Raw genomic sequence first — 24048 nt, 5'->3', positions numbered from 1 at the left:
AAGGTCTTGCAAATGAACAAGCAAAGCATTCGGCTTGTATGACACCCCCGCGAGAGGGGCCTGCCAAAGTTAGTGTTATCACTGGGGCAGAAAGGGCAGTTAATCAGGACGAGGAACTGATTCGCCTACTTGACCCAACAAAAGAGAATCCACCAGGGTATCCGAAGTACTTTTACTCAGTGACCCCGAATGGTGTTGTGCTCGTTCAGTTGCCCAAGGAAAACTGAAAAGTATCCCCAAGTCACAAATGAGAGCAGCTTATAAAAGCAGCTCATGAGGGTATAGGGCAAGCACATTGTGGTGCCAGAACAACATTCTGAAAATTGACTTTATATTGGTGGCCAGACATGCTTAACACGTGTGAAGCACATGGCTAATTGTGATCCATGGAACTTAACTAATAAGTAATCACTTATTAAACTGCCACCACTGGCTCCTGTAAGGCCTACTAAACCAATGGAAAAATTATTTATTGATGTCATTGGACCACTTTCCCATCATTGGGATATAAACATGTTTTCATTTGTGTCGATGGATGCACTTCCTTTTGCTGGCTGGTCCCCACAAAACCTGTTTTGGAAAATACACTCGTCAATGTAGGGCGGCACAGCGGTTAGCACCGCAGCCTCACAGCTCCAGCGACTCGGGTTCGATTCTGGGAACTGCCTGTGTGGAGTTTGCAAGTTCTCCCTGTGACCGCGAAGGTTTCCGCCGGGTGCTCCGGTTTCCTCCCACAGCCAAAGGCTTGCAGGTTGATAGGTAAATTGGCCATTGTAAATTGCCCCTAATGTAGGTAGGTGGTAGGAGAATTGTGGGGATGTGGTAGGAAATATGGGATTAATGTACGATTAGTATAAAATGGGTGGTTGATGGTCGACACAGACTTGGTGGGCCGAAGTGCCTGTTTCAGTGCTGTATCTCTAAATAAATAAATAATGCTATTACTGACATCATTACTGGAGCTGGTGCACCCAAAGCCCTATGTTCAGATCTTGGCAGAGCTTTTGTTTCCAAAGTCTTCAAAGACTATTGTAAACAAAGGAGGATTAGGTTAGAGCACAGCATACCACGTCATCTGCAATCGGCGGGACTGGTGGAATGTAAAATGCTATTGGTCAAGCTATTGAGAATCGGGAAATAATTGGACCATCACACCAGAAGTGCAACTATCACTTAGTAATGTGCCCTCACCTGCATTAAGGACAGTGTCCCCTAAGACTCCATATTATTTGATGGGGTTGAGATGCATAGACCGTTTACCTATGGTTCTTTTATTGCCTCTACAGTTTCTAACTCCTTGACCCGACAGCAACAGTTCGATTTAACACAAGAAATAAGAGACAAGATTCATAAGATCAGAGGACAAGGAAGACAAATAGGCAACAACAGCTAACCAACAAAGCATGGCAACCCTTAGCAGGGGAGTGGGTTCAAGAAAGGAAGTTTGAATAAAGAACTGGTTTAAGATGTACGTGGAAAAAACCTGTTCAAATACAATAATTAATGAAAGAATTGTAAAAATATTCACTAATCAGCCAAATGCCAAGCACATTTTTAAAACTGTCTCCATAGACAATCTGAAAAGGTGTCCTGAGGGATACGAGTGGAGGAGCAGTACAAGGGCAGTCATATATTTCCTAATGCCAAAGGGATCAAGGGATATGGGGATAAAGTGGGAACGGGGTACTGAACTAGACGATTAACCATGATTTTTTTTGAAGGGCAGAGCAGGCCTAAAGGCCTACTCCTGCTCCTATTTTCTATGTTTCTACACTGTCTTCCGGGATCCAGCTTGGGATACGAAACCGAAGCAGAAGTGATCATACTGACAACAGTATCAATGACCCCTCCTCCTCAACACAGTACTTGGCAACCCCCCAGAACTTGGTTTCACAAGAATCCACAACTGACAAAAGTAAAGACAAACAAGTCACAACAACGAAGGAAGAAAGTGCTCCATTAGGAGAAAATCACCCAAGCCTTTAGCAAGGCCCAAAAGACGAAAAAGAAAACCAATGTCTCTTGATAATGAGACTAACCCTCGACCAAGAAAAAGACTGACATGCTGTTGTTTTACTTAACCCTTACTTATCCTTCTATTTGAAGGATTCATTACTGTGGACTGTAGTTAAATATGGAGCCTATATGCAAATTCAAGAGACAGAAGATTTGTTTGAAGACCATCCTTCCCACGATGGCAGTGCGAACTCGACCACAAATTCTATGATTGTTTCTAGAAGGCAACAATACGTCCACCCTCATTAAGGTTCCACTTTCTTTTGGCATTATTTCAATAGTTCAACCAATGTGTTATCACATGGCTCTTTATCAGCCCACACAAGTCGAGTTGGACAAAATATTAGCTATGACTCTTGAAAATATATCAGTTCAAAAGGAAAATGAACTCGTTACACGACTCAACTCAACCTTCAAAAAAAAAAATCCCAGCTTTCCAGATGTCAGCTGGAGACTTTGGTGAAAAGACAAAATATGAATGTCGTGCAGGTGGGACATTGCTACTTCACTGACTGAAATAAGCAGAAAAATTATCCTTGATGGGACTGGAAGACATTCCCCCATTTACATCCTGACCACTGCTTTCCCCACGATTACGACACCTTCACGAACACAGACATATTCCCATAAGGGAATGATGTGGAATCATTGTGAATCACCCCAAGAAATCAGGTGTGTTCAAATCCACTTCCCCTATTCAGCAATATGTCTCTAATTCAGCTCCATCATACTGCCTTTGGCACCATAATAAACCCACAATTTTACTCCCTATTGATGGAGGATTTCCTAAGATTCAACAGCATTTTGTTTCTCAAAACTTTACTCCGAGTCCTTTAAGAATACTTGGAGATATGACAGGACAGATGAGATCGATCAAATGCTCGTCGACACCAGGAAGACAAAAACTTCCAATTCGTTAGACGTTAAGTATCGCCTCAATGGATCTTGCCAGCCCTGAGATTGGGATGCCAATGTTACTGGACAATTCCTTGTTAAAGACCTTCCGGAAGTGAGCAGTGCATATAAATGCCAGAAATGTCTTATTACTTAAGCTCATTACACTATGCGATTTCCTGCAGAAGTGCAAAGATCAGATACTTTTCTGGGTTTACTCACATCTGGAAGGGTGGTAAAGAGTGTGACGGACCCATTTACTATAACCTTGTTCAAGTACGATCGCAACAAGGGAAAACATGGAGGAAGGAACTCTATCTGTATTGCAAAGTTATTTTCCAAGGGGACATACACCTGTTAAAGAAATCAAGTTCCCAATGACACTTCTATCCAGGGCACATCAGAATTCTCTCACTTTATTCACTTTATTCCTGGTGTAAGGACATCAGCTGGGATACAGTCAAGAATAAACTACAAAAAGTACTGGGTTATGCAACAGAACCTTTCCGATTCAGAATTGAGCAGAAGCTAGCAAATCTTGCCTCTCTATTGATTCATCATCCTCTGGGGAAAAGTTTAATACTTCCTAACTGATATACCAGTCTGATGTTTATAGAGCGTTTATACCTTTAAATCAATCTTTTGCGGACTCCATCGAGTAAAGTGACATCGCGAAAAACATTCTACATTGAAGACTACCTGCTCGCTTCAAAAGTGCATTCAGAATCTGTCCTCATGTTGGATCAATGGAACAGAGATCAAGATGATAGGGAATTTTATTAAGCTTACTGAGCTTCAAAAGTCACTTATAGTCATTGGTCTTCAAACTATCCACCAAGATCTCCTCTCTACAGATGAGGGCATTAGCCTTATGATAACAATTCACATGTCCCTTTTAAAACTCAAGTCTACTCGGGTCCCTCAGTCATGGTATTGAGATTCTTTCCTCAATGACCTCGGACTCTATACCATAAGAGAAAAAACCCTTGCTAAACCCATCTCATGCCATGCTTCACAATTTTAGTCCTTTCCCACCGAGATAACCACACTCGGAAATACCTATCAAATGGAGATTGGATATCCTCTTTACAGTCCCATTGATGAAACAAATGGAAATCTATCATGAGCAGTGGAAGATCCTTAATTTAGGCCTCATTAAGACCTGCATCATTCAGGGCCCTAGTAGCAGTTAGACATCCACACGGCTTGTCCACGCTTAGAGCCTAATTCTGCTTTCAATTCTATCTTCATGATGTATGATTTCCTTCATGCGGAGTAATGCACTGATCAAGGGTTCCTTATATGTCATAAATGGGAGAAAATTTAAGCACAGAATCACTAGTGCAGGAGGCCATTCAGCCCATCGTGTCTGCACCAGCTCTTCAAATGAGCAATTCACCCAATGCCATTTCCGTCATCTCCCCATAACCATGCACATTCTTCCTTTTCTGATAACAGTCTAATTCCCTCTTGAATGCCTCAATTGAACCTTCCACCACCACACACTCAAGCAGTGCATTCCAGATCCTAACCACTCACTGCATGAAGAAGTTTTTTCCTCATGTTGCTTTTGCTTCTTTTGCCAATCACTTTAAATCTGTGCTCTCTTGTTCTCGATCCTTTCACGAGTAAAAACAGTTTCTCCCCATCTCTATCCATTCTGTCCAGACCCCTGGTGGTCTGGACATAGGCAACCTCTAAAGATGTTACCTGTTGTGGACACTACCAAATGTTAAGTATTTTCCTCTATAAATAAGGGTCCAAGACTGTCTGTCACCTGTGCTTCAATCACCTCATATTTAGTCTGGTCTATTCCAGCCCGTACTGTACTGGATTCGTTCAGATAGTCTGCCATCTACTGACCTGTCATTTCAATTACCAAAAGTTCATACTTATTCCGAGAATTACATCCACCCAACCCATTTTTACATAGGGTTATTTTACTGATTCAATACCTTGACAGCATCAATAGTTTACTATTTCAGCAGTGGATCCTAACTATTTGTTTCTTTACCAGAAATATCTCTTCCCCTGTATCTATTAAAGCAAAATCTCTTTTCCATTTATCAGTGAGATCTGAGACAGAGATGCTGGGTTCTTTGTCCTCCTTCATGTATAGTTCTGAATAGTACTGATGAACTGTGAACCAGATAAAAATTTCGGCAAAGGAGGCCATTCAGCCCGTTATGTCCGTGCTGGTCAAAACAACTAGCTGCCCAATCTAATCCCACCTTACTGCACCTGGTCCGTAGCCTTGCAGGTTACAGCACCTCAGGTGCATGTCCAGGTACCTTTTAAAAGAATTGAGGATTTCTGCCTCCACCACTGTTTCTGGCAGTGAATTCCAGGCCCCCACCACCCTCTGGATGAAAAAGCTTTTCCTCATGTCCTTTCTAATCGTTCTACCAATCACCTTAAATCTGTGAATTTCAGATTATAGTTTCACACCCCCGCAACCACCTCTTCTCTTCCAGACCCAGTTACATCTGCATATCAATTTGGCTGAACCTTGCGGGATTCAATATCTACCAGTCTCCCTCAGAGCCCTTTCAATTCAAAGTTACAGAGGGCTCCCTGTCTTGGCTGTGTGAGATGATTCCCAAATTTTATGGGAAACAGGAATGTTATGACATCTGTCCAAGCATCCAAGTATTGCATTGGCCTCGAGATGCTGATATCTATTGGGTGTTGAAAGGGGAAAAATGACTTCTTTGCTAATACTGCTTCTCTTTCCACCTGACCTCCTATATGTCCTGATAGGACGTCCTTAGCCTATATCTTGACTCAGGAGTCCGACCTTTCTTGAGGATATCATCCCTACACCACATGGGCTTAGGGTGTTCCTTCCCATCAGAACCATTGCTGTCATCATGTCATTTAGTTAAGAGTTTACATCTCTGCCTGTCCTTCCCTTTATTGGAACCCGGGGGGGTGGGGCCAAGAGGGGGATCTTTTCCTCTTTATCTAGCTGTTATTATTTCACCGACTGGTGGCAGATGTGGGCATTTCCTCAGTGGATCATTTATGTGGAAATGGCCCAAGGACTGTCATTTTACATCCTCCAGAATGCAACTTTTGCCAATTCCATGTAATGTTCATTTATCTACTTCCTACAAATGAATGAATGGAATTCTTCTGAACAAACCTTCACAATTTCCTGCGCCTGTATATACCATGTTGGGAGGTCCATTTTACATTCAGTAATTCTTAAGCACAAGCTAATTCTAAGCTTCTGCAATTAACTGACATGTTTCAGTAGTTCAGATAGCACACAGATTTTCCTGCACTCTGAACTACCAGAGAATCCTCATTTCTGTGACGAAGGCCTGCATTACCATTTGTTTAACCAGTCCACGGGACGCCCTTTGGATGGTTTCCTAAAAAGCACTTTAGGACTCGCAATGATTTGGACAGTTTTGCTGGTACCCCTTCCTCCCCGCCCACGGTTTGAGTCACTATTGGACTTGACCAATGAGGCAAGTCAGTCTTGATGTAGGATTGAGTTTATTTTATGCTGACCACTGCCCTTTGCCAAGTATCACAATTTTGTGCTTATTGTGGAAAACTTAATAAAGTCTGCGAAGCTTGTGAAAACACCCTGGTACCAGTGTAGTTTTGCATCTAGTCTGAGCTGCAAGTCCCTTTAAGATTTGCTCTCCCAACTTACTCTGTAATTGACCCAAGTCTACAATTAAATTAAAACAAGCGCCAGATCTTACAAGTGATGCTGAAATCTGGGACCTTGACTAGTACGTAAACCAAGGGTGTTGAAGCAAGTTTCACAAATGTAGGAACTTCGTTAGGCCAGCAATAATTCTTGAGGGGATACGCTCTTTTGAGGGGCAGCAGATTAAACCGACTCACTGGTGTCTTTCAAGAACACGTTATGTCATGGAAAGGCAATGAAAGGAAATGTCTCTGGGAAATGAGGGAAAAGTTGAGCACTAAATATAATATGGACAGTTGGCAATCCCTGTTAGCAGTGCGCATACGGAAGCATGAACCCGTTCCATTTTAAAAGTAGTAAAGTTCATCCAGGTGCAGGACTCAGCTAAATGTCAGAAGGGTGACAAGGTGCACAGTGCGATGAGGAAACGATAGTCACAGGTAAGACAAATGGTAGCTTAAAGTGAACAAATCGCGCAGCAGCAGACACAACTACATGAGTTGCACAATAAGCTAGTGCCCTTTACTGCCAATATATAGCAACAGGCACTTAATGCAGTAGAGGCTGGTGCAGCTCAGCAGCAGTTAGAGTTAGCAAAGAAACCATATTGTCACTCACACAGGAAAACGTCCAGTTGACGGAGAAGTTGGAGGATTCTAGGGGTGTCTTGAGGGAGTTACAGGAGCAGCTCCACTGGAAGGCAGACCATGCACTGTGCAAATCTACCATTAAGTGGCTACAAACCCAGAGGGGAAAGCAGCAGGCAGGCAGCTGTATCAGGTGATACTGAAATGGGTCAGGAGTCCGTGGAGAAGGACAACAATGGGGAGGGAGAACCCTTGCCAGTCTGTCCAGTTAAGTTAACGACAACACAGAGAAGAACTCTCTGTTGCTCTCATCCCAAGCCACGAGTGAGGTCGAGTCATAAAAGGAAATGTTTCGGACCCGCTGTGAGGCTAAAATGCTGAGGGGGGAATAAAAAGGGGGAAAACTTGTGTGAGAATAAGTTTGTGTGTGCACTTTATTGACATTTCCTGTTTGATTTCTTTGTGTGTCTGCAAGCCAGCGTCTTGTAAGGGTCGGTTAACCATCTATAGTTTGGTCTGTATATTGTCTTAATAGTAGTTGGCTGCTTAACATATTTGTATAGTTATACAGAGCCAACTGTGTAACAGCCCCGACAAACAAATTTTTCTGCAGCACCTGTGGAAGAGCCCGTCACTCTAGAATTGGCCTTTATAGCCACTCCAGGCGCTTACCCATTGTCTCTCTTACCCATTGTCTCTCGAGATAAGGAGGCCAAAGAAGAAGATAGTTACATTTTAAATTGGTGTGAGTCAGCAGAAATTAAGTAATGATAACATGGATGTTGGTGTTAAAATGTAACTGCTTTGTGCTGGGAAAGAGAGGAGTTCCTCCAGGGAGGATAATGAGTAATGACATTCAGGGGCAGAGGAAATGTGAGTTGTCACTTTGATTGTTCCTGTAGGTGAAAGCCTTGAAAAACCCCTTTTCCTCCACACCAGCAACCCCCTCCCATCACGGCTGTGAATGACTGCTGGTTGAAGTCTACTGCAGATTTAAACATTTTGTTTGGAGCTAGAATGTTTTCTTGTGAGAATTCACTTGTTCTTTAGTTTTAATTTTAGTTGTTTGAAAGATATTTGAAGAAAGGATGAATCAAAACCACTGACATAATTTATTTCCTTTGTTTTCTTTCTTTTAAAGGCAAGTGCTATTCTATTCTCTTGACTTAAGTTTTAAGTTGTTAAGATAAGTGTTGTAAATGGAGAATGCAAAGTACAGTATGGGAAGCTTCCAGAAGATGTATGTAATAAAGACTGTGTGGATAATGTATGTGTGTAAATGTAATGTGTTTTCTTTCCTAAAATTGTCATTTTGCTTTTCTTAGCAATTTGAGGAAAAAGAAACTCGCAATGATGTTTATGAGCTGCAGTAAAAGGGGAGTGCAATTTAAATAAACTAAATGTTTTGAATTATTTAACCTTGAGTTATGATTACTGGCCAGGACCATGATTCTAGGGTATTACGATAGTCATTTGGGAACTTTACCCTGAACAAAATTCTCAAAGATAAAGGGAAAATTTTGAGATTGGAGATTGGATACAACTAATTGGAGCCTGAAGACAAACAGCTTGGGTCTGAAACACCCTGGGTGTTTTAAGCACAGACTGTCAAAAAGAGGAGAATTGGGGGGAAAGGGTGGCAACATCATTACTAGTCCATTGAGACCCTTTGCCCTGCCCTCTTTCAAACAAGCAGAGAGTTACCCCCTTCCACTAGCAGCTTAAGCTCACCAAACAACTTTGAGGTTTGGAATGGAAATTTATATATATTAGGCAAAATAAGATTTTAAGTTTCTGAACTGTCAGATCATGTCTGGATGAATTAACCCATTCAACCCCGAGGAGAAGGGATCTTGTGTTTTTTTCACACAGGTAACAGCAAGTGTGACAAGATCTCCAGTAGCTTCAACAATTTTAAAAAAACAATTACCACAGCATGGTGGTAACTTGGATTGAAAGCTTTGTTCTTTTTTTTAAAAAAAGGAGTTGGCCTTAACTCAGATAGTCTGTTATCATTGGTTATCGTTAGAGACAAAGTGCTTGTAATTAGTTTACAGCCAACTCCCATAACAGCTGTAAACACTATTGTCCCTGATAAATCAATTTTAAAACCTCCAAGCCTGGACATAATTGCTATTCCAGGCATTCAAAGGAATGCTACCTGAAGTTTAACGGGGATAAATAAATGTTAATTTTTGGGAAATTTCTTGGACAGTCTAGGTGGTTTCAGAGTATCTAGGAAGAATCTTTTTATCTGAAGATAAATAAATTGAAAATATTGTCAGTCAATGACACCACTATTTGAATTTGGAATATCAGTATAATTTGGTGAGTTAGTTATAAATAGCAAAATGCAATCTAAAGTAAAGAATAAGCAAACATGCATAATCTGTTTTAATTGCATGTACTTACATGCTAATAGCTTAGGAATTCACAGCACTCCTGTAAAAGAATAAGGAATGCTATAGAGTGAGGTGATCAGGTGTTAAATCTGGGGAGTGTCAATGAAGTAACGGATAATTGAATTTTTCACTATCGGTAGTCATCTGGAGTTAGATTATGGAAACAAAGATTTAAAAAAATATATAAAGTTTGTGCAGATCACGTCACTCATGGATGAGAGAGAAAAAAAGTGGTCAACAACAATGATCAGATAATGGAGGAATATAGGACTGTTGGAACTTAATTATAAGTATATTGATTAAAGTTGTATTCTGTAATCAACATAACCACAAAGCATGATGTTAGCTAACGTTCTGTACAAATCATGACATGCCGAGAAGCGATAGAAAGGGTTAATTCAGACTATGTAAAGACCCTTTATTTCAAAGTCATTAGACCCCAAGGAGAGTATTAGCTTTTTAACTGGTAAAAGAACTGCAAACATGTCTAGCCAAATAGCTGTGAAACAAGACAAGCGCATATCAACCTCGTTAAGTGGTCATTGTTGATGAATAAACAGCAAGGAAGCACGAATCTGGAACCCCCCCGAATGACAATGACCTAAACCAGGCTTAAGGTACCCTCATGGAAGGGCAATTAGGTAATGACTGACCAATCAGATGGACAGAAATGGGAGTTTTATCTAATATGGCACCAAGCCAAGCAGGAAAGAGTGTACAAAATAAGGATTTGCAAGATATTAAGTGCACATTATCATCAAGAGGACAGAAGCTAGATTTCAATCAAGAGACAAGGCACCCCGTTAACTGGAGGTCCACTGTGAATGCAACTGCTGACCACTGCACTTTGATAAGTATCACAATTTTTGTGCTTATTGTGGAAAACATGAAAACAACCTTGTACCATATGGTTTTGTATCTACTCACTAGGTCTGGCAGCATCTGTGGAGAGACATGCTGCCAGACCTGCTGAGTATTTCCAGCACTTTTGTTTTTATTTCAGATTTCCAGCATCTGCAGTACTTTGCTTTTATTTTATTATGGTTTTGTATCTAGTCGGAGCTGGTCGTCCCTTTTACATTTGCTCTCCCAACTTAGTCTATAATTGACCCAAGTCTTACAATTAAATTAAAGCAAACTCCAGATCTTACATTGGGTCTGGGCTGTGACTATTTGCTGGGGATAGGGAGCTTTACCTATAATATTGACTTTGAATCTGAGGAGTATGAATCCTCTGGATCATCAGAGTAATCCTCTCCTATGGTGCGGTCAGAACTTTCATCTCCTGACAAGAGGAAATATGTGATTTTTATTCGTCCTCTGGGTGAAGATCCTGCACTTCAAGGTTAGGACTTGTGCCTTTTCCTGTCTAGATAACAGATTGGGAGGGGGGGGGGCAGGAGGGGGCAAATCCTGGCAATCCTCCTCTATGAACCAAGTCTCTGGAGTGGCCTATCAACTGGTATTGTCCAGAAATTCCAGTTTTCTTTTTCAGCTGCGTCAAGGCCTCAAACTATATTTTGTCCAGGGCATGGTGCATGCAGTAACGGTGCCTGGTTCTGGAGTCATTATGAAATAAACTTGATGTTGGATTTGGCCTCGCTTAGGAATTCTTTTACATTTCATGTAAATGTTGTTACATTTCAAATGGACGTAGAAATGATCTCCTGGACTTATTCGAAAAGTAGGAGAGTTCTCCTAGAGTCCTGGCCACATTATCCCTCAACCAACACCACTGAATTGGCTATTTATCTCTCAGCTCTTAGTGAGACCTAGCGATGCATAAGTGAAGAGCCACAGGACATCCTGAGATTGTGAAAGACGTGACACAAATGCAAGTTCTTTCCTTCCAAATACAAAAGACAAAAAAGCTATCCTGAACTAAATCCTAACTGGTGCGCAGTGCAACAAAGTTCAAGCTGCAATTTCCATGGCTTTGATTTGGCTCAAATTTTGTTTCATAATGCTCCTGTGAAGCTTCTTGGGACTTTTTAAAATTACATTAAAGATGCTATATAAATGCAAGTTGTTGTTTTGGGGGCAATCCTGTAATAAAGTTACTCTATTTTTAACTCACTGTCAAGAGAATATTCCAAATGAAAAATTTTGCTGGAAACAGTCACAGCCCACAGCCTCTTCCCTCCCCACACCCAGCATTTGCTAGTAATTTTAACCAATATTCTAACAGAAATTTTAAGATAGTGTTAAAAAAAGTAACAAGAAAGAAAGATGACTTGGCTGCACTATCCTCGTTTTACCATGACACATACTTTTTTTTGTTTTACCACAATATGGGAAACTTAACCGTAGATTCCAAGGCAGAAATGAACTACAAAGCCCTCACCCGCTATGTCACACCTTGTTTTCTTCCGTGGAGTATGGTTGTTCTTATGCAGACTATGGCTCTTGGCAGCTTTTCTTTTCTTCCCTGAAAGAACAATGACCAGCAAGTTTTATGAAAGAAATGTTCTTATAACATGTCACTTTATCACTTACTAAGGCTGGCATTGACACTTATTGAAGCCAATCAACTTCCAACAAGATCCAAAGTCTTTTGATGGCAATCCATAGCAAAGCAAGATATTCTAACTTTTTGAAAGTTCATTATTGATACATATAGCCACAAATAAATAAGAATGAGAACTAGGCAGTGCAGCAATTCAATCTGAACACATACTGTCAGCCAAGAGTGACCAGCTAATGCTGCCCTATAGCCTAATCATAGACGAGGACAGCCATTCAGCCCATCTTCAATTTATCCATCTAGAAAAAGCCTAGTTTCAAAAGTAGTTCCAGGGTTTTTGCCTCCATTAATCTATCTGAAAGTCTATTCCATATGATTACTCTGTGTAAGAGATCTTTTCAAAATCAAAGTTATATATTGCAAGTCTGAACAGTGCCCTTTTGCAATTTAAAGTACTATTTACTCTTTTCATTCCTTTAACTATCTTGTAGGTTAACTCTCAAGACATCTCCTTTCCAACCTGAAAAGCCCAAGATTGTTTCATCTTTTCTCATAACTCACCATCCTGACATTAGAGAACTACCCAATGACTCTTCTCTGCAGTACCTGCACCATTTCTATATAGCCTTGTTTCTTAGTGACAGGACCTAGTCTAGTCTGATCACGGTACGCTTATCAATGTCCTCAGACTATATTATTTTGGCTAAGACAGACATTCATCATTCTATTTGCTTTTTTGATTGCTGCTCTGAATTGGTTGGCTATCAAGGCTGTGAAGGCTCCCAGTTCTTTTTCATGTTTAAATTGAAATAGTTTTCCACAGTCCATGGACACCATCCCGCACACACCCCTCACCCTTCCTAATCTCCACTTAGCTCTCTGATCAGATGTTTGACTGTTTCATGTCCATTATCACTAAAACATGGTGCTGGAATGTTTAGAATATATTTAAGGAGGGATAATAGGAACACAAGAACCAGGAGTAGGTCAATTGGCTCCTCAAGCCTGCTCTGCCATTCAATATGATCATGACTGATCCAATTGTGGCCTTAACTCCACTTTCTTGCCTCTCCCCCACCCCCCTTAACACTTTACTCCCTTGTAGATCAAGAATCTGTCTAACTCAGCCTTGAATATAAATATGACTCCGCCTCCACAGCTCTCTGGGTGGGGTAGACAATTCAGAAATTAATAACCCTCAAAAGAAAGTCCTCACTTCTGTTTTAAATGGGAGGCACTTTATTTTTAAACTGTGTCCCCTAATTCTAGATTCCCAAACAAGGGGAAATATCTTCTCAGCATCTACCTTGTCAAGCCCCCTCAAAATCTTGTATGTTTCAATAAGATCACCTCTCATTCTTCTAAACTCCAATGAGCATAGGTCCACCCTGCTCAATCTTTTCTCATAAGGCAGCCCCTTTTATTCCAGGAATCAACCTAGTGAACCTTCCCTGAACTGCCTCCAATGCAAGTATATCCCTCCATAAATATATTCAAAACATTCCAGCACCATGTTTTAGTGATAATGGACAGGAGACAGTCAAACATCTCATTAGTGAGCTAAGTGGAGATTGGGAAGGGTGGGGGTGCGTGTGCGGGATGATGCCCGCGGACTGTGGAAAACTATTTCAACTTAAAACTTGCTTCACATTTAGGAAATCTGTGTACAACTGGTCTATTTTTGTCCTATCTTGAGCCAGGCCGTGCCATTGCAAACTCTTTCCTTTCTTCCCTTCCAGCACACCTCCATTTCTGATCAATCCCCAGTAAGTTTATTATAAACACTCGTATACCAATTTACAGAAAAATGTAACAGAACAAGTGATGGCCTGAACAACCACTCCCAGGGCAGACAGATGCAACTTAATTGCACATTGAACTCCTGATCTCGACATGCCATATGAGGTCACCTTGGGAGAAATGGAAGTCAGAGAAAATACTAGTTGATTGCCATAGTTGACAATGTGAATAGTGAATCAAATCTGTGAAATTCGAATGCTGGTGTGGAACTCTAGAAATTCATACTCGGACCTTAACAAGTGGTCTCAAAAGTACTCAATGACAAGGGTATCCATGTATCAATTGCATTGCTTTTACTTTTTGCATGCTAATACTGTCGAATGATCCCAAGTCCTTCCGACAAATCCATGAGATTAGAGGCTGGGTAAATGGTGGCAAGAAGCCTTAGATTAAGATAGGACATTGTTCTCAAAATATTCCAGTTCAAGCATGATGCTTTTGGAATCAAATCTGAAGTTTGTATCTTATGTGGCCTTTTTAAGTAGTAGCAGTTTTTATCAGCGGCAAGAAAAACAAATGAAGCAACTGAAGCTTAAAAACCAGATAAACAAATCAACAGGGAAAAAAAACGACAGCATTGAACTTGCTTGCAAATGGTCAGACTTTCCACTGGAACATCTGTTCTGCTTCACTGCATAGCGCAAACTTAATTTTGCCTTTTCAATAACAAATGTAAAAATAGGAAAAGTGAGAGACTACAAGATCCTCACCCCAAGTATCACTTTTCCTTTTTTTCTGTGGACTCCAACAATTAGAACCATCAGGTTTCCTTTTCATTACTGAAAACAAAATCAATCACGGTCAGGTTTGAAATATTGAAAGCTTTTTCTTTTCCATTTTTAACTTCATATAGAAATATTTCAGATAAAAAATTTTCTTTTTCCTCCCAGGAGCTTAAATGGCTGCCGCGGAGTAGGAAAAACTGTTTAACATGATGGTGCAGCCATCATAGTGTAGGGTAGGCTTGATGGATCAGCTGGTCTTTTTATACCTGTCAATTTTGTATGTTTATATTGCAGATGGAAATTCCTTCAACAATTGTGGCTGCTATTAATTTTTTTTTTAAATTCTTTCATGGAATGAGAGAGTCACTGGCAAAGCCAGTGCCCTAATTGCCACTCCCTAATTGCCCTTGAGAAGGTGGTGGTGAACCGCTGCAGTCCATCTGGTGTAGGTACACCCACTGTGATGTCAGTAAGGGAGTTCCAGGGTTTTGACCCAGCAACAGTGAAGGAATAGCGATACAATTCCAAGTCAAGATGATGTGACTTGGAGGAGACCTTGCAGCTGGTGGTGTTCCCATGTGTCTGCTGCCCTTGTCCTTGTAGGCAGTAGAGTTTGCAGGTTTGGAAGATGCTGTTGAAGGAGGCTTGGTGAATTGCTGCAGTGAATCTTGTACATGGTACACACTGCTGCCACTGTGCATCAGTGATGAAGGAAGAGAATGTTTGAGGAGGAGGAGGACAGGGTGCCGATCGAACGGGCTGCTTTGTCCTGGATGGTGTCAAGCTTCTCGAGTGTTGTTGTTGGAGCTGCACGCATCCAGACAAGTGGCGAATACTCATTCACACTCTTGACATTTGCCTTGTCGATGGCAGACAGGCTTTGGGATGTCAGGAGGCAATTTACTCGCCACAAAACCTCCAGCCTCTGACCTGCTCTTGTAGCCACAGTATTTATATGGCTAGTCCAGTTAAGTTTCTGGCCAATGGTAGGACCACGGCTAGTTCTGGAGCACAAGTCTTCAGTACTATTGCCAGGATCTTGTCAGGGCCCACAGCCTTTGCTGCATCCAGCGCCTCAGCCATTTCTTGATATCACGTGGAGTGAATTGATTTGGCTGAAGACTGACATATGTGATGCTGGGGCCCTCAGGAGGAGGCCGAGATGGATCATCCACTTGGCACTTCTGGCTGAAGATGGTTACAAATGCTTCAGTCTTGGCTTTTGCTCGGTCAGTAGTGGTGCTCCTGAGCCACTCCTGGTAATGGGCATTTAAGTCCCCCACCCAGAGTACATTCTGTGTCCTTGCTACCCTCAGGGCTTCTTCCAAGTTAAGTTTAACATGGAGGAATACTGATTCATCAGTTGAGGGAGGGCAGTAGGTGGTAATCAGCAGGAGATTTTCTTGCGCAAGTCTGATGCCATGAGACTTCACATGGTCCAGAGACAATGTTGAGGACTCCCAGGGCAACTCCCTCCCGACTGTATACCACTGTGCTGCCACCTCTCGTTGATCTGTCCTGCCGGTGTCTGAGACATTGGCTGCAAGTCAGACCCACCAAATCACACCTATATTAGGCTTTTGCTTGGCTCATCTGTTATTTGTTTAGAGATACAGCACTGAAAGAGGCCCTTCGGCTCACCGAGTCTGTGCCAACTAACAACCACCCATTTATACTAATCCTACATTAACCACATATTCCCTACCACATCCCCACCATTCTCCTACCACCTACCTACACTAGGGGCAATTTACAATGGCCAATTGACCTATCATCCTGCAAGTCTTTGGCTGTGGGAGGAAACTGGAGCACCCTGCAGAAACCCACGCGGTCACAGGGAGAACTTGCAAACTCCGCACAGGCAGTACCCAGAACTGAACCCAGGTCGCTGGAGCTGTGAGGCTGCGGTGCTAACCACTGCGTCACTGTGCCGCCCACAGTGCAACAATGTATCTGTGCAACAGCTCTCCCAATTCTGGCACCAGTCCCTAGATGATTGTGAAAAGGACTTCATAGGGTCGACAGGGCAGGGTGCACCATTGACATTTTCGGTGCCTAGGTCGATGCCAGGTAGTCCATCTGGTTTTATCCTTATTTGACTTTTCTGTAGCTGCTTGGTGCAATTGAGTGGCTTGCTAGGCCACTTCAGGGGACAATTAAGAGTCAACCACAACGCTGTGGGACTGTTGACACATTTAGTCCAGCCCTTGTAAGTATGGCAGATTTCCTTCCCTAAAGGACATTAGTGAACCAGATTTTTTTTTAAAAAGGCAATCCAGTAGTTTCACGGTTACCATTACTGAAACTAGCTTTTAATTCCAAATTTATAGAGTCATAGACATACAGCACTGAAATAGGCCCTTCGGCCCACCGAGTCTGTGCCGACCAACAACCACCCATTTATACTGATCCTACATTAATCCCATATTCCCTACTACATATCCTCACCATTCTCTTACCACCTACCTACACTGGGGGCAATTAACAATGACCAATTTACCTATCAACCTGCTGTGGGAGGATTATGAATTGAATTTAAATTCCACCAGCTGCTATGGTAGGATTTGAACACAGCATTAGTTGAGCCTCTGGATTACTAGTCCAGTAACATTACCATTACACCAATCTGGAAGCTGTTAGTCATTGTAGCTGAATTAGTCAACTTATACCGCAATGCAAGAAAAAAAACAGATGGGGGAAACCCATACAATTAGAAAGCTGATTTAGCTTCCATTCACACAACTGATCTGTCACTAAGACTTGCTTTCACCTTTGTAAAACCATCTACTTGTGCCCCCAACCTCTGTCCCACCACTTTAAAAAAAAATCAATCACCTCATGGCTGCAACTTTCCAAAACTCACTACCTTCGTTCCCACTCCTATCAGTCATAAACTTCTAGTCTTTCAGAATGGCAGTTCAATGCCTTCATCAGCATTGAGGCTGGCATCCCCATCACTCTTGGCCTCACCAAGCTTTAATTGCTTCTTACATCTCAGAATCAAACCTTTAATATTCAAATCTGTCTATCGCCTCACCCCTTCACCATAACTGGCTCTAACTTTATATATATCCTTATATAAACCATCCGGTCTTCAAACATCAGCCTACTTACTGTTCCTTGCTCCCCTATTGTCTACTTCATGATTGATTGCTGCTGCTCCTTTAGCTATTGTGCCCTTACCCATCAGAACATGCCACCTCAGTTATTTCCAACTTGCCACCTCCTTCGCTAAAATAAACTGGATAAATTAAATTAGAAATTTCTCCCACACATTTGTCACAATAAAACAAAATGTGCAGTATCCGAGAATTTTTTTTTTGGTGGGGTTTGGGCAAGGAGAGAAATCATCAGCAAAAGGGGAGAAGGTTGTCAGTAACCTCTGTTATGAAAAGTATACATGCCAAGAGTATTCCACATAGTTGGTATTCAAAGAATAACTAGTGATAATGTCATTGCAACTTTTATCATGCAATAGTCCCAAGTCATTATTGTATTAAACTAAAGAGTAGTCAGTTTCTCATACCCTTCGTTCCCTGTTTAACTCCAAGATGCTGTTTAACCTTCTGTGTATCAGTTTGGTCACTGGTTTCCTCATTCAATACATGCTGAGAAGGATCTCTGCTCACATTTTTCATTTTATCTCCATTAAGCTCCTCCTCCAGAACAGTCCAAGTTTCCTTTGCTGCTTCAATTTCAACTTCATTCTGAGAATTGGCTTTGTTGTTCTTGATTTCCTTTAGATCAAATTTTCTTTCAAGAGAAACTCTGCAAGTTAATTTATCCAATTCTTCTGACATATTAAGACGGTTTACATTTGCGTTGCCTGGCTTGCACAAGTCTTGTCTCTCATTTTCTACTACTCTTGTACTGCTTTCACTAGACTGCTGCTGCATTGCTTCAGCAACACCACACACTTCTTGCTGCACTTCTCCCATAACTTTATCGTGATTACTGTCAGGGACAATACTAGTGCAGCTCCTGGGCACAGAATTCCAGTTTTCAGGTATTTCCAAGACATGCTTCCCAGGAGCAGCATTTGGCACACTGTGTAAAACGGTCTCTATTTCCATCGGTTTTACAACACAATTTGGATTACTAGTCTCATTGTTATTTTGGCTCTCATGTATTGTATTTGGCAAATCTGCCTGGTTTTCAGTTTTATTTCCCTGTGAGAATTTACAATGGCAGTATATGCCAAGCACACCAGATGCAGCCAGCCAGGCATTAATACAACAATATTCTTTCTTCTCCCGTTTTCCCTTCTTAGCAGAGCTGTTCTTATTGCTGACAGACTGTAATAATGCATGATTTTGATCTGCCCCATGTTTACCAGACAGCCTCATCACCAATGCCTTGGAACTGCTAGCTTTCCACCCATCACTGCTGGCACTTTGTGAAGCTTTACTTTGAGTTTCCTCAGTCAACCTCACAACCGAGCGACTGAATGTCTCAGACCCTGCAGCTTCAGCAGGCAGCCTCTCATTTGAAATTGACTTCGATATTTCATCAAGCAGATTCAGAATTTCAGTGTGTCCAAGTACTTTTATGTTATAAGGTGAGTTACAATCTGAATCCTCATGCAGGCCAGCTTTCGCACCTTCATCTATCATATGTGCTTCTTCAAAAGAAGTCAATGCAGTTTCTTCAGCAACGTTTGGCAATTTACACTCAGAAGTTTCTCCTTCTTGTAGATTATACTGCTTGCAAGTTAACTTCCCTGTGTTGCCACATGAAAATGCGGGAGGATAAGGATTCCAGAAATTTAGGAAAGCTTCAATTGCTGTGTCAATTGAATGCAACAGATCATCAAGATCCTGAGTTCCCTTTTCTGAAGACTTTAAAAGAGATGGGCTATTAATTTCCACAGGCAAGACACTCTGGTCAGAAACCAGATTTTCATCCTGCTCTTTGAAATCAGATGGTAACACAGAATCAGTCTGCAGAGGTTCAGTAAAATCATCTTCATCTCCAGTTAGATCTATTAAAATGCTAGCTGGGCCTTCATCACATTTAGAGATCTGCTGGCCAATGTTTTTTTCCACTGAACTTTCCAATACTGACTGTGCATGTTCCATTTTATGGGATTCAGTATCTGAAGAGCATTGTCTGCTTTCTAAATTAGATGGAGGTACACACGTCAATTGCACATTTTCTTTAACAAGCGTGTTACAGTGTTCGTGACTTCCTTTGTCTTTCAAACTGGATTCTCCATTTGCTAATCCTTTTGTTGCAGATGAATTGTTTACCTCCTCTGAAGGGCTAGTTAGATCAACTGAAGGACAAGATGAGCTCTGTTGAACAGATCCCCACAGTCCAGTATTGCCGCCAAGTGAAAACACACCAGTGATATAGATCTCGGGCTGAACTGTATCATCTCTTGCAACAGTTTGATCAGCAATTGTAGCCTCATTTTTAGCTAAGTCTTCACTGCTCGTTATCAGCTCTGAAGAGTTTATTGATTTATCAACACACACAACTGCATTTTCACAACCATTTGCATCCTTTAAAGTATCTTCCACTGCAGAAGCCAGAAACCTTTTTTGAGGTGGACTATCAATCAGAATCAAATTTTCCTGACTATCACAAGACATTGGACCTTGTTCGGTACTGGATTCTTTAGACAATGTTCCTATATCCAAAATTATGTTCTTTTTTCCATTTAAATCAGTGGAAGACGACAACATTCCAGTTGGAGACTTCTGATTCGGTTCCAGTGGTGGATTCTCACAATTTGTCTGCTGCTCACTAAATACTCTTATAGTTGATGAGTTGATACCTAACATTTTTTCACATTGCTGTCCAGTCAAGCTTAATGGACTAGCAACTGGTGACAAAGTGGTTGCAGATTTCTCTGACACTGAAGTAGGCACTTCCACAACTGAATCAGATGTTTCACCTTGATGTTCAGTAAGCTTTAATGGCATGTTCTTTTCATGAGTCAATACTGTAGAGGGGCTACAAACAGACGCAGCCTCCACATTCTGGCAATTATGCACAACCACAGAAGGTGGAATAACAAGTACAAGGCCTGCAGTACTCTGCTTCCCATAGTCTCCTCTGGATGAAAGATGAACAGGGGACGGTACAGAGTTTTCACTGCTGAATGCTGCAGATGGAGAATTAGAACCTGAAGAAACAAGATGTATTGTTTGTTTAGCTACATCTTTAGATGCTAATCTGATTGTTGAATATAACACATTCATAGAATGTGGAGGATCTGCAGGTGGCACAGAACTCTGATGATCACTAGTATTATACAAAGCCCCCCCTTCAACTGCAGATCCAGTTACAGTCTTTTGGGTGTTCAAATTTGAACTGCCTGTTGGTGAAACTCCAAAGTTACAATGTCCAACAGACAAAGGGGATAACTGGGAAGACACAGACACTGTATTCTGTGAACCTACAGTAGATGAAATAGGATTTCCGGGGGCCATTACATTGTGTTGGCCATTTACATCTGAAGGTATCGAAGCTATAATACTATGTTCATTCATGGTTGAAGGCGTATAAAAGAAGTGAATATTGTGTACATTTTGCTGCCTATATAAACTTGGCTTAATTGTGAGAGGAGGTGCAGCTGGTGCAAGGAGATTGTTTCTCTGTGCATTTATCCCTGCAGTGGATGACTGAGTAGTTGTTTGATTTTTCATTTCAACTGACTTTTCAGAAGTTGAACTGGCATCTTCTAATGCTCTATTCTGATCACATAATTTAAGATGCAACCGAGTGTCTTCAGCATGCAAGTTCTTCACTTTAGATGTGTCCGCTGAATGAAAAGTGTGAGAGTTTTGCTGCAGATTTCTCCAGTCATGAGACATTGGAGTAACCCGTGCAAGCACCATTCTCTTCTGCCCATTTGAATTTGTTGGGGAAAACCAAGAATTAGTAGTACTTTGCTGCGAACTCAAACAAACCGATGATCCTGTCCGTTCAGAAGCCTGAGAAGAGCCAACTCTTGTTTGTGTTCCATAAGTGAGAGCAGGTCGAGAAACACAATTTGTAAGGGCCGGCCAGTTTCTCTGGCAAAGCTGGACAGCTGTGTTGCTAGCTACAGCTGACTGTGCTTTGTACTGATCTTGATCTACACCCACCTTTCCATTAGCCGTTTGAATTGGTATCTGGTCATTACATTTCACAAAATTATTTGCCAATATACTAAGAGCTGAGCTACAATTTCCTTGAGATTCCGAAACATTTACATGTCCTTGGCCCATTGAAACGTGAGGTATACTTCCATTTGCAGAGGTTACTGAAATTAGCATTTTAGAAGAATGGCCCACATTTTGATTTTGATAAGCTATCACCGGATTAAAAGCTTGCATTACCTTAGCAGAATGGATATTATGGACATTAGCAGTCTGAACTGTTTGGCCACTGGTAGTCATCCATACAAGTCCATTTAGAGCAAGCTGTTGGACTCTTTTACTGGTTACTAGATTATCTTTAGGCTGTATTGTAGCTTGTCTTTTCTCTGGAGCAGCAATAGTTTGAGACATTGGCTGTGAAAGAGCTTCATGGATTAAAGTGTTTTGTGTCTGTGAGTTAGCTTTGACAATGGAAAGTACTTGCTGAGACTTGTACACCTGCGCTTGTGCCATTGGCTGAACCGTCCCAATCATTTGGTTAAAGGCTTGCAAGGTATTCTCAACAGGTTTAGCACTGGTGTTACGCTGAGAGTACGAAGGTGTTGAATGTACAAATGTTCTATTTGCAGTACATGTAGCATCAGTAAGAATCGGCTTAGATGTTGGATACGGTGGTGGTGGTCCCTTCTTGAAATCGTAAGTTACTCTTTCATTATTGCAGTTCTGGGCAAGAGGATTCATCTCTTCTCACTGTCGAATCATAATCAGTCAGCAGCTATTTGAGGTTCATGGTACAATACTTTGAATGACCTACACAGCTCCTATGCCACACAACTACAGGAATTCTGCAAAAAAAAAAAAGAGGAAATTATCAGGAGTTTGAAAATATACTGTGACCTCGACACAGCTCTTGAAATATTTTTAATTAAGCATGAGTGACAAATAGTGTTTAACCTAAATTGACCTGAAGACCAAAAGTTTCACACAAGAATGACTAAGTTAGTGATTGTAAAATTGTACACAGTGCATGCCCAGATTTTTGATGTGTCATCCCAGACAGCAATACTTCCCACTGGAAGCCAGATAGCTAATTACTGCTAATATACCAATAGTAATTCAAAGAGATTAGCTGGTAGAACTGAAAACCAGCTTGGCAGTAAAAATCTGTGAAGGAGTGAACAAGTGTGCATACATCTTGATCTGTCAAGCATCTGTCGTGTAAAACTTAGCAAGCTGCATTGAAGAAATTAAGTCAGGAGGTATCACTGGCATGGTGGAAGATTTTGCCTTAGGAAGTGTTGAAGTAGGGATATAGGAAAATTATATTGTAATGTTGGTAATGGCTGCTTCGATGATTGATTGGATGTAGGATTTGAAGTTTTGCTCAGGGTTAGGAAAAAATAACTTGCATATATGTTGTGTATTTACATATTGTTACGAGGTGCGCTTTTTTTGTAAAATGTTTTGAATTATGGACATTGATTCATCTGGAAGCTGGAAGAGATGAAGGACTTTTTTTTTAAAAAAGGGAGTCACCAGAAGGCTTCCTGGATTTGGCTTGTAAACAAGCCCTTACTGGAAGGCACCTGTTTTCAGATAAATACCAGCAGGTTTTGACTTGGAGAAGATGTTTACAGAGAAGTAACAGGTCAAGGTTTATAGAACCAAAACAAAAAATGCTGGATTCACTCAGCAGGTCTGGCAGCATCTGTGGAAAGAGAAGCAGAGTTAACGTTTCGGGTCAGTGACCCTTCTTCGGAACTGACAAATATTAGAAAAGTCACAGATTATAAACAAGTGAGGTGGGGGTAGGGCAAGAGATAACAAAGGAGAAGGTGCAGATTGGACCAGGCCACATAGCTGACCAAAAGGTCACGGAGCAAAGGCAAACAATATGTTAATGTGTTTATAGAGGTCAGGAGGGTTGACTTCGGGAATGTTTTTGGTTTCACTTTGAATTGTTTCAAAAGACAGTTGTTTTTTGCCTGCCAAGAAAAACCCAGCTCACTTCTCTCCCTTTGACAGCCATCTATATGCAATTGGGATGCCAAACCAAAACAAAGGACATCTTTCCATGTCTTTTCTTTTTTCTTCAAGAATGAGCGAGTATTCAGCCTAAGTGGTTTTTGTCTTTTTTTTGTAACAGAGCTCTAAAACCAAAAATGCCTTTTATTTTTTCAGTTAACCAATGTATGTATCTGTGTGTATGTACACGCACGTAAAAAGAGAACAGTTATACTTCAATCTGTGTGTTTATGCTTTGCATCATTACTGATTAAGACTTGTTTTACAACAAACTGATAATTTAGTTGTTTATTAAAGAAACCTGGTTGGTGTGGTTTATTCTGGGATAAAAATAGAGTCTATGATTGACCATATTGGTAAGTGGGAAAAAATTAAATATA

The 24048-nt window shown here is 41.1% G+C and overlaps 1 protein-coding gene across 17 annotated transcripts in view; it reads right to left on the bottom strand.

The window, feature by feature from the left end:
• LOC137379685 (uro-adherence factor A-like) overlaps nucleotides 1–24048 on the bottom strand; it is a 117030-nt gene that overhangs the window by 30418 nt on the left and 62564 nt on the right. For 9 of the 17 annotated variants that reach the window (XR_010976889.1, XR_010976890.1, XM_068050878.1 and 6 more), the window contains exons 2-4: nucleotides 18082–22488; nucleotides 14541–14609; nucleotides 11911–11994 (exon numbers count right to left, since the gene is read on the bottom strand). Coding sequence is in view for 15 of the 17 variants with exons in the window: in XM_068050878.1 (XP_067906979.1) it covers nucleotides 11911–11994; nucleotides 14541–14609; nucleotides 18082–22384 (4456 nt within the window). In the remaining 2 variants the exon portion in view is untranslated. The remainder of the gene's footprint in view (nucleotides 1–11910; nucleotides 11995–14540; nucleotides 14610–18081; nucleotides 22489–24048) is intronic. The other 8 variants (XM_068050883.1, XM_068050884.1, XM_068050887.1 and 5 more) reach the window with 4 other exon arrangements.

The sequence above is a fragment of the Heterodontus francisci genome, chromosome 18 (assembly GCF_036365525.1).
Source record: "Heterodontus francisci isolate sHetFra1 chromosome 18, sHetFra1.hap1, whole genome shotgun sequence".
Taxonomy (NCBI): domain Eukaryota; kingdom Metazoa; phylum Chordata; class Chondrichthyes; order Heterodontiformes; family Heterodontidae; genus Heterodontus; species Heterodontus francisci.
This window is presented reverse-complemented; position numbering and strand designations above follow the sequence as displayed.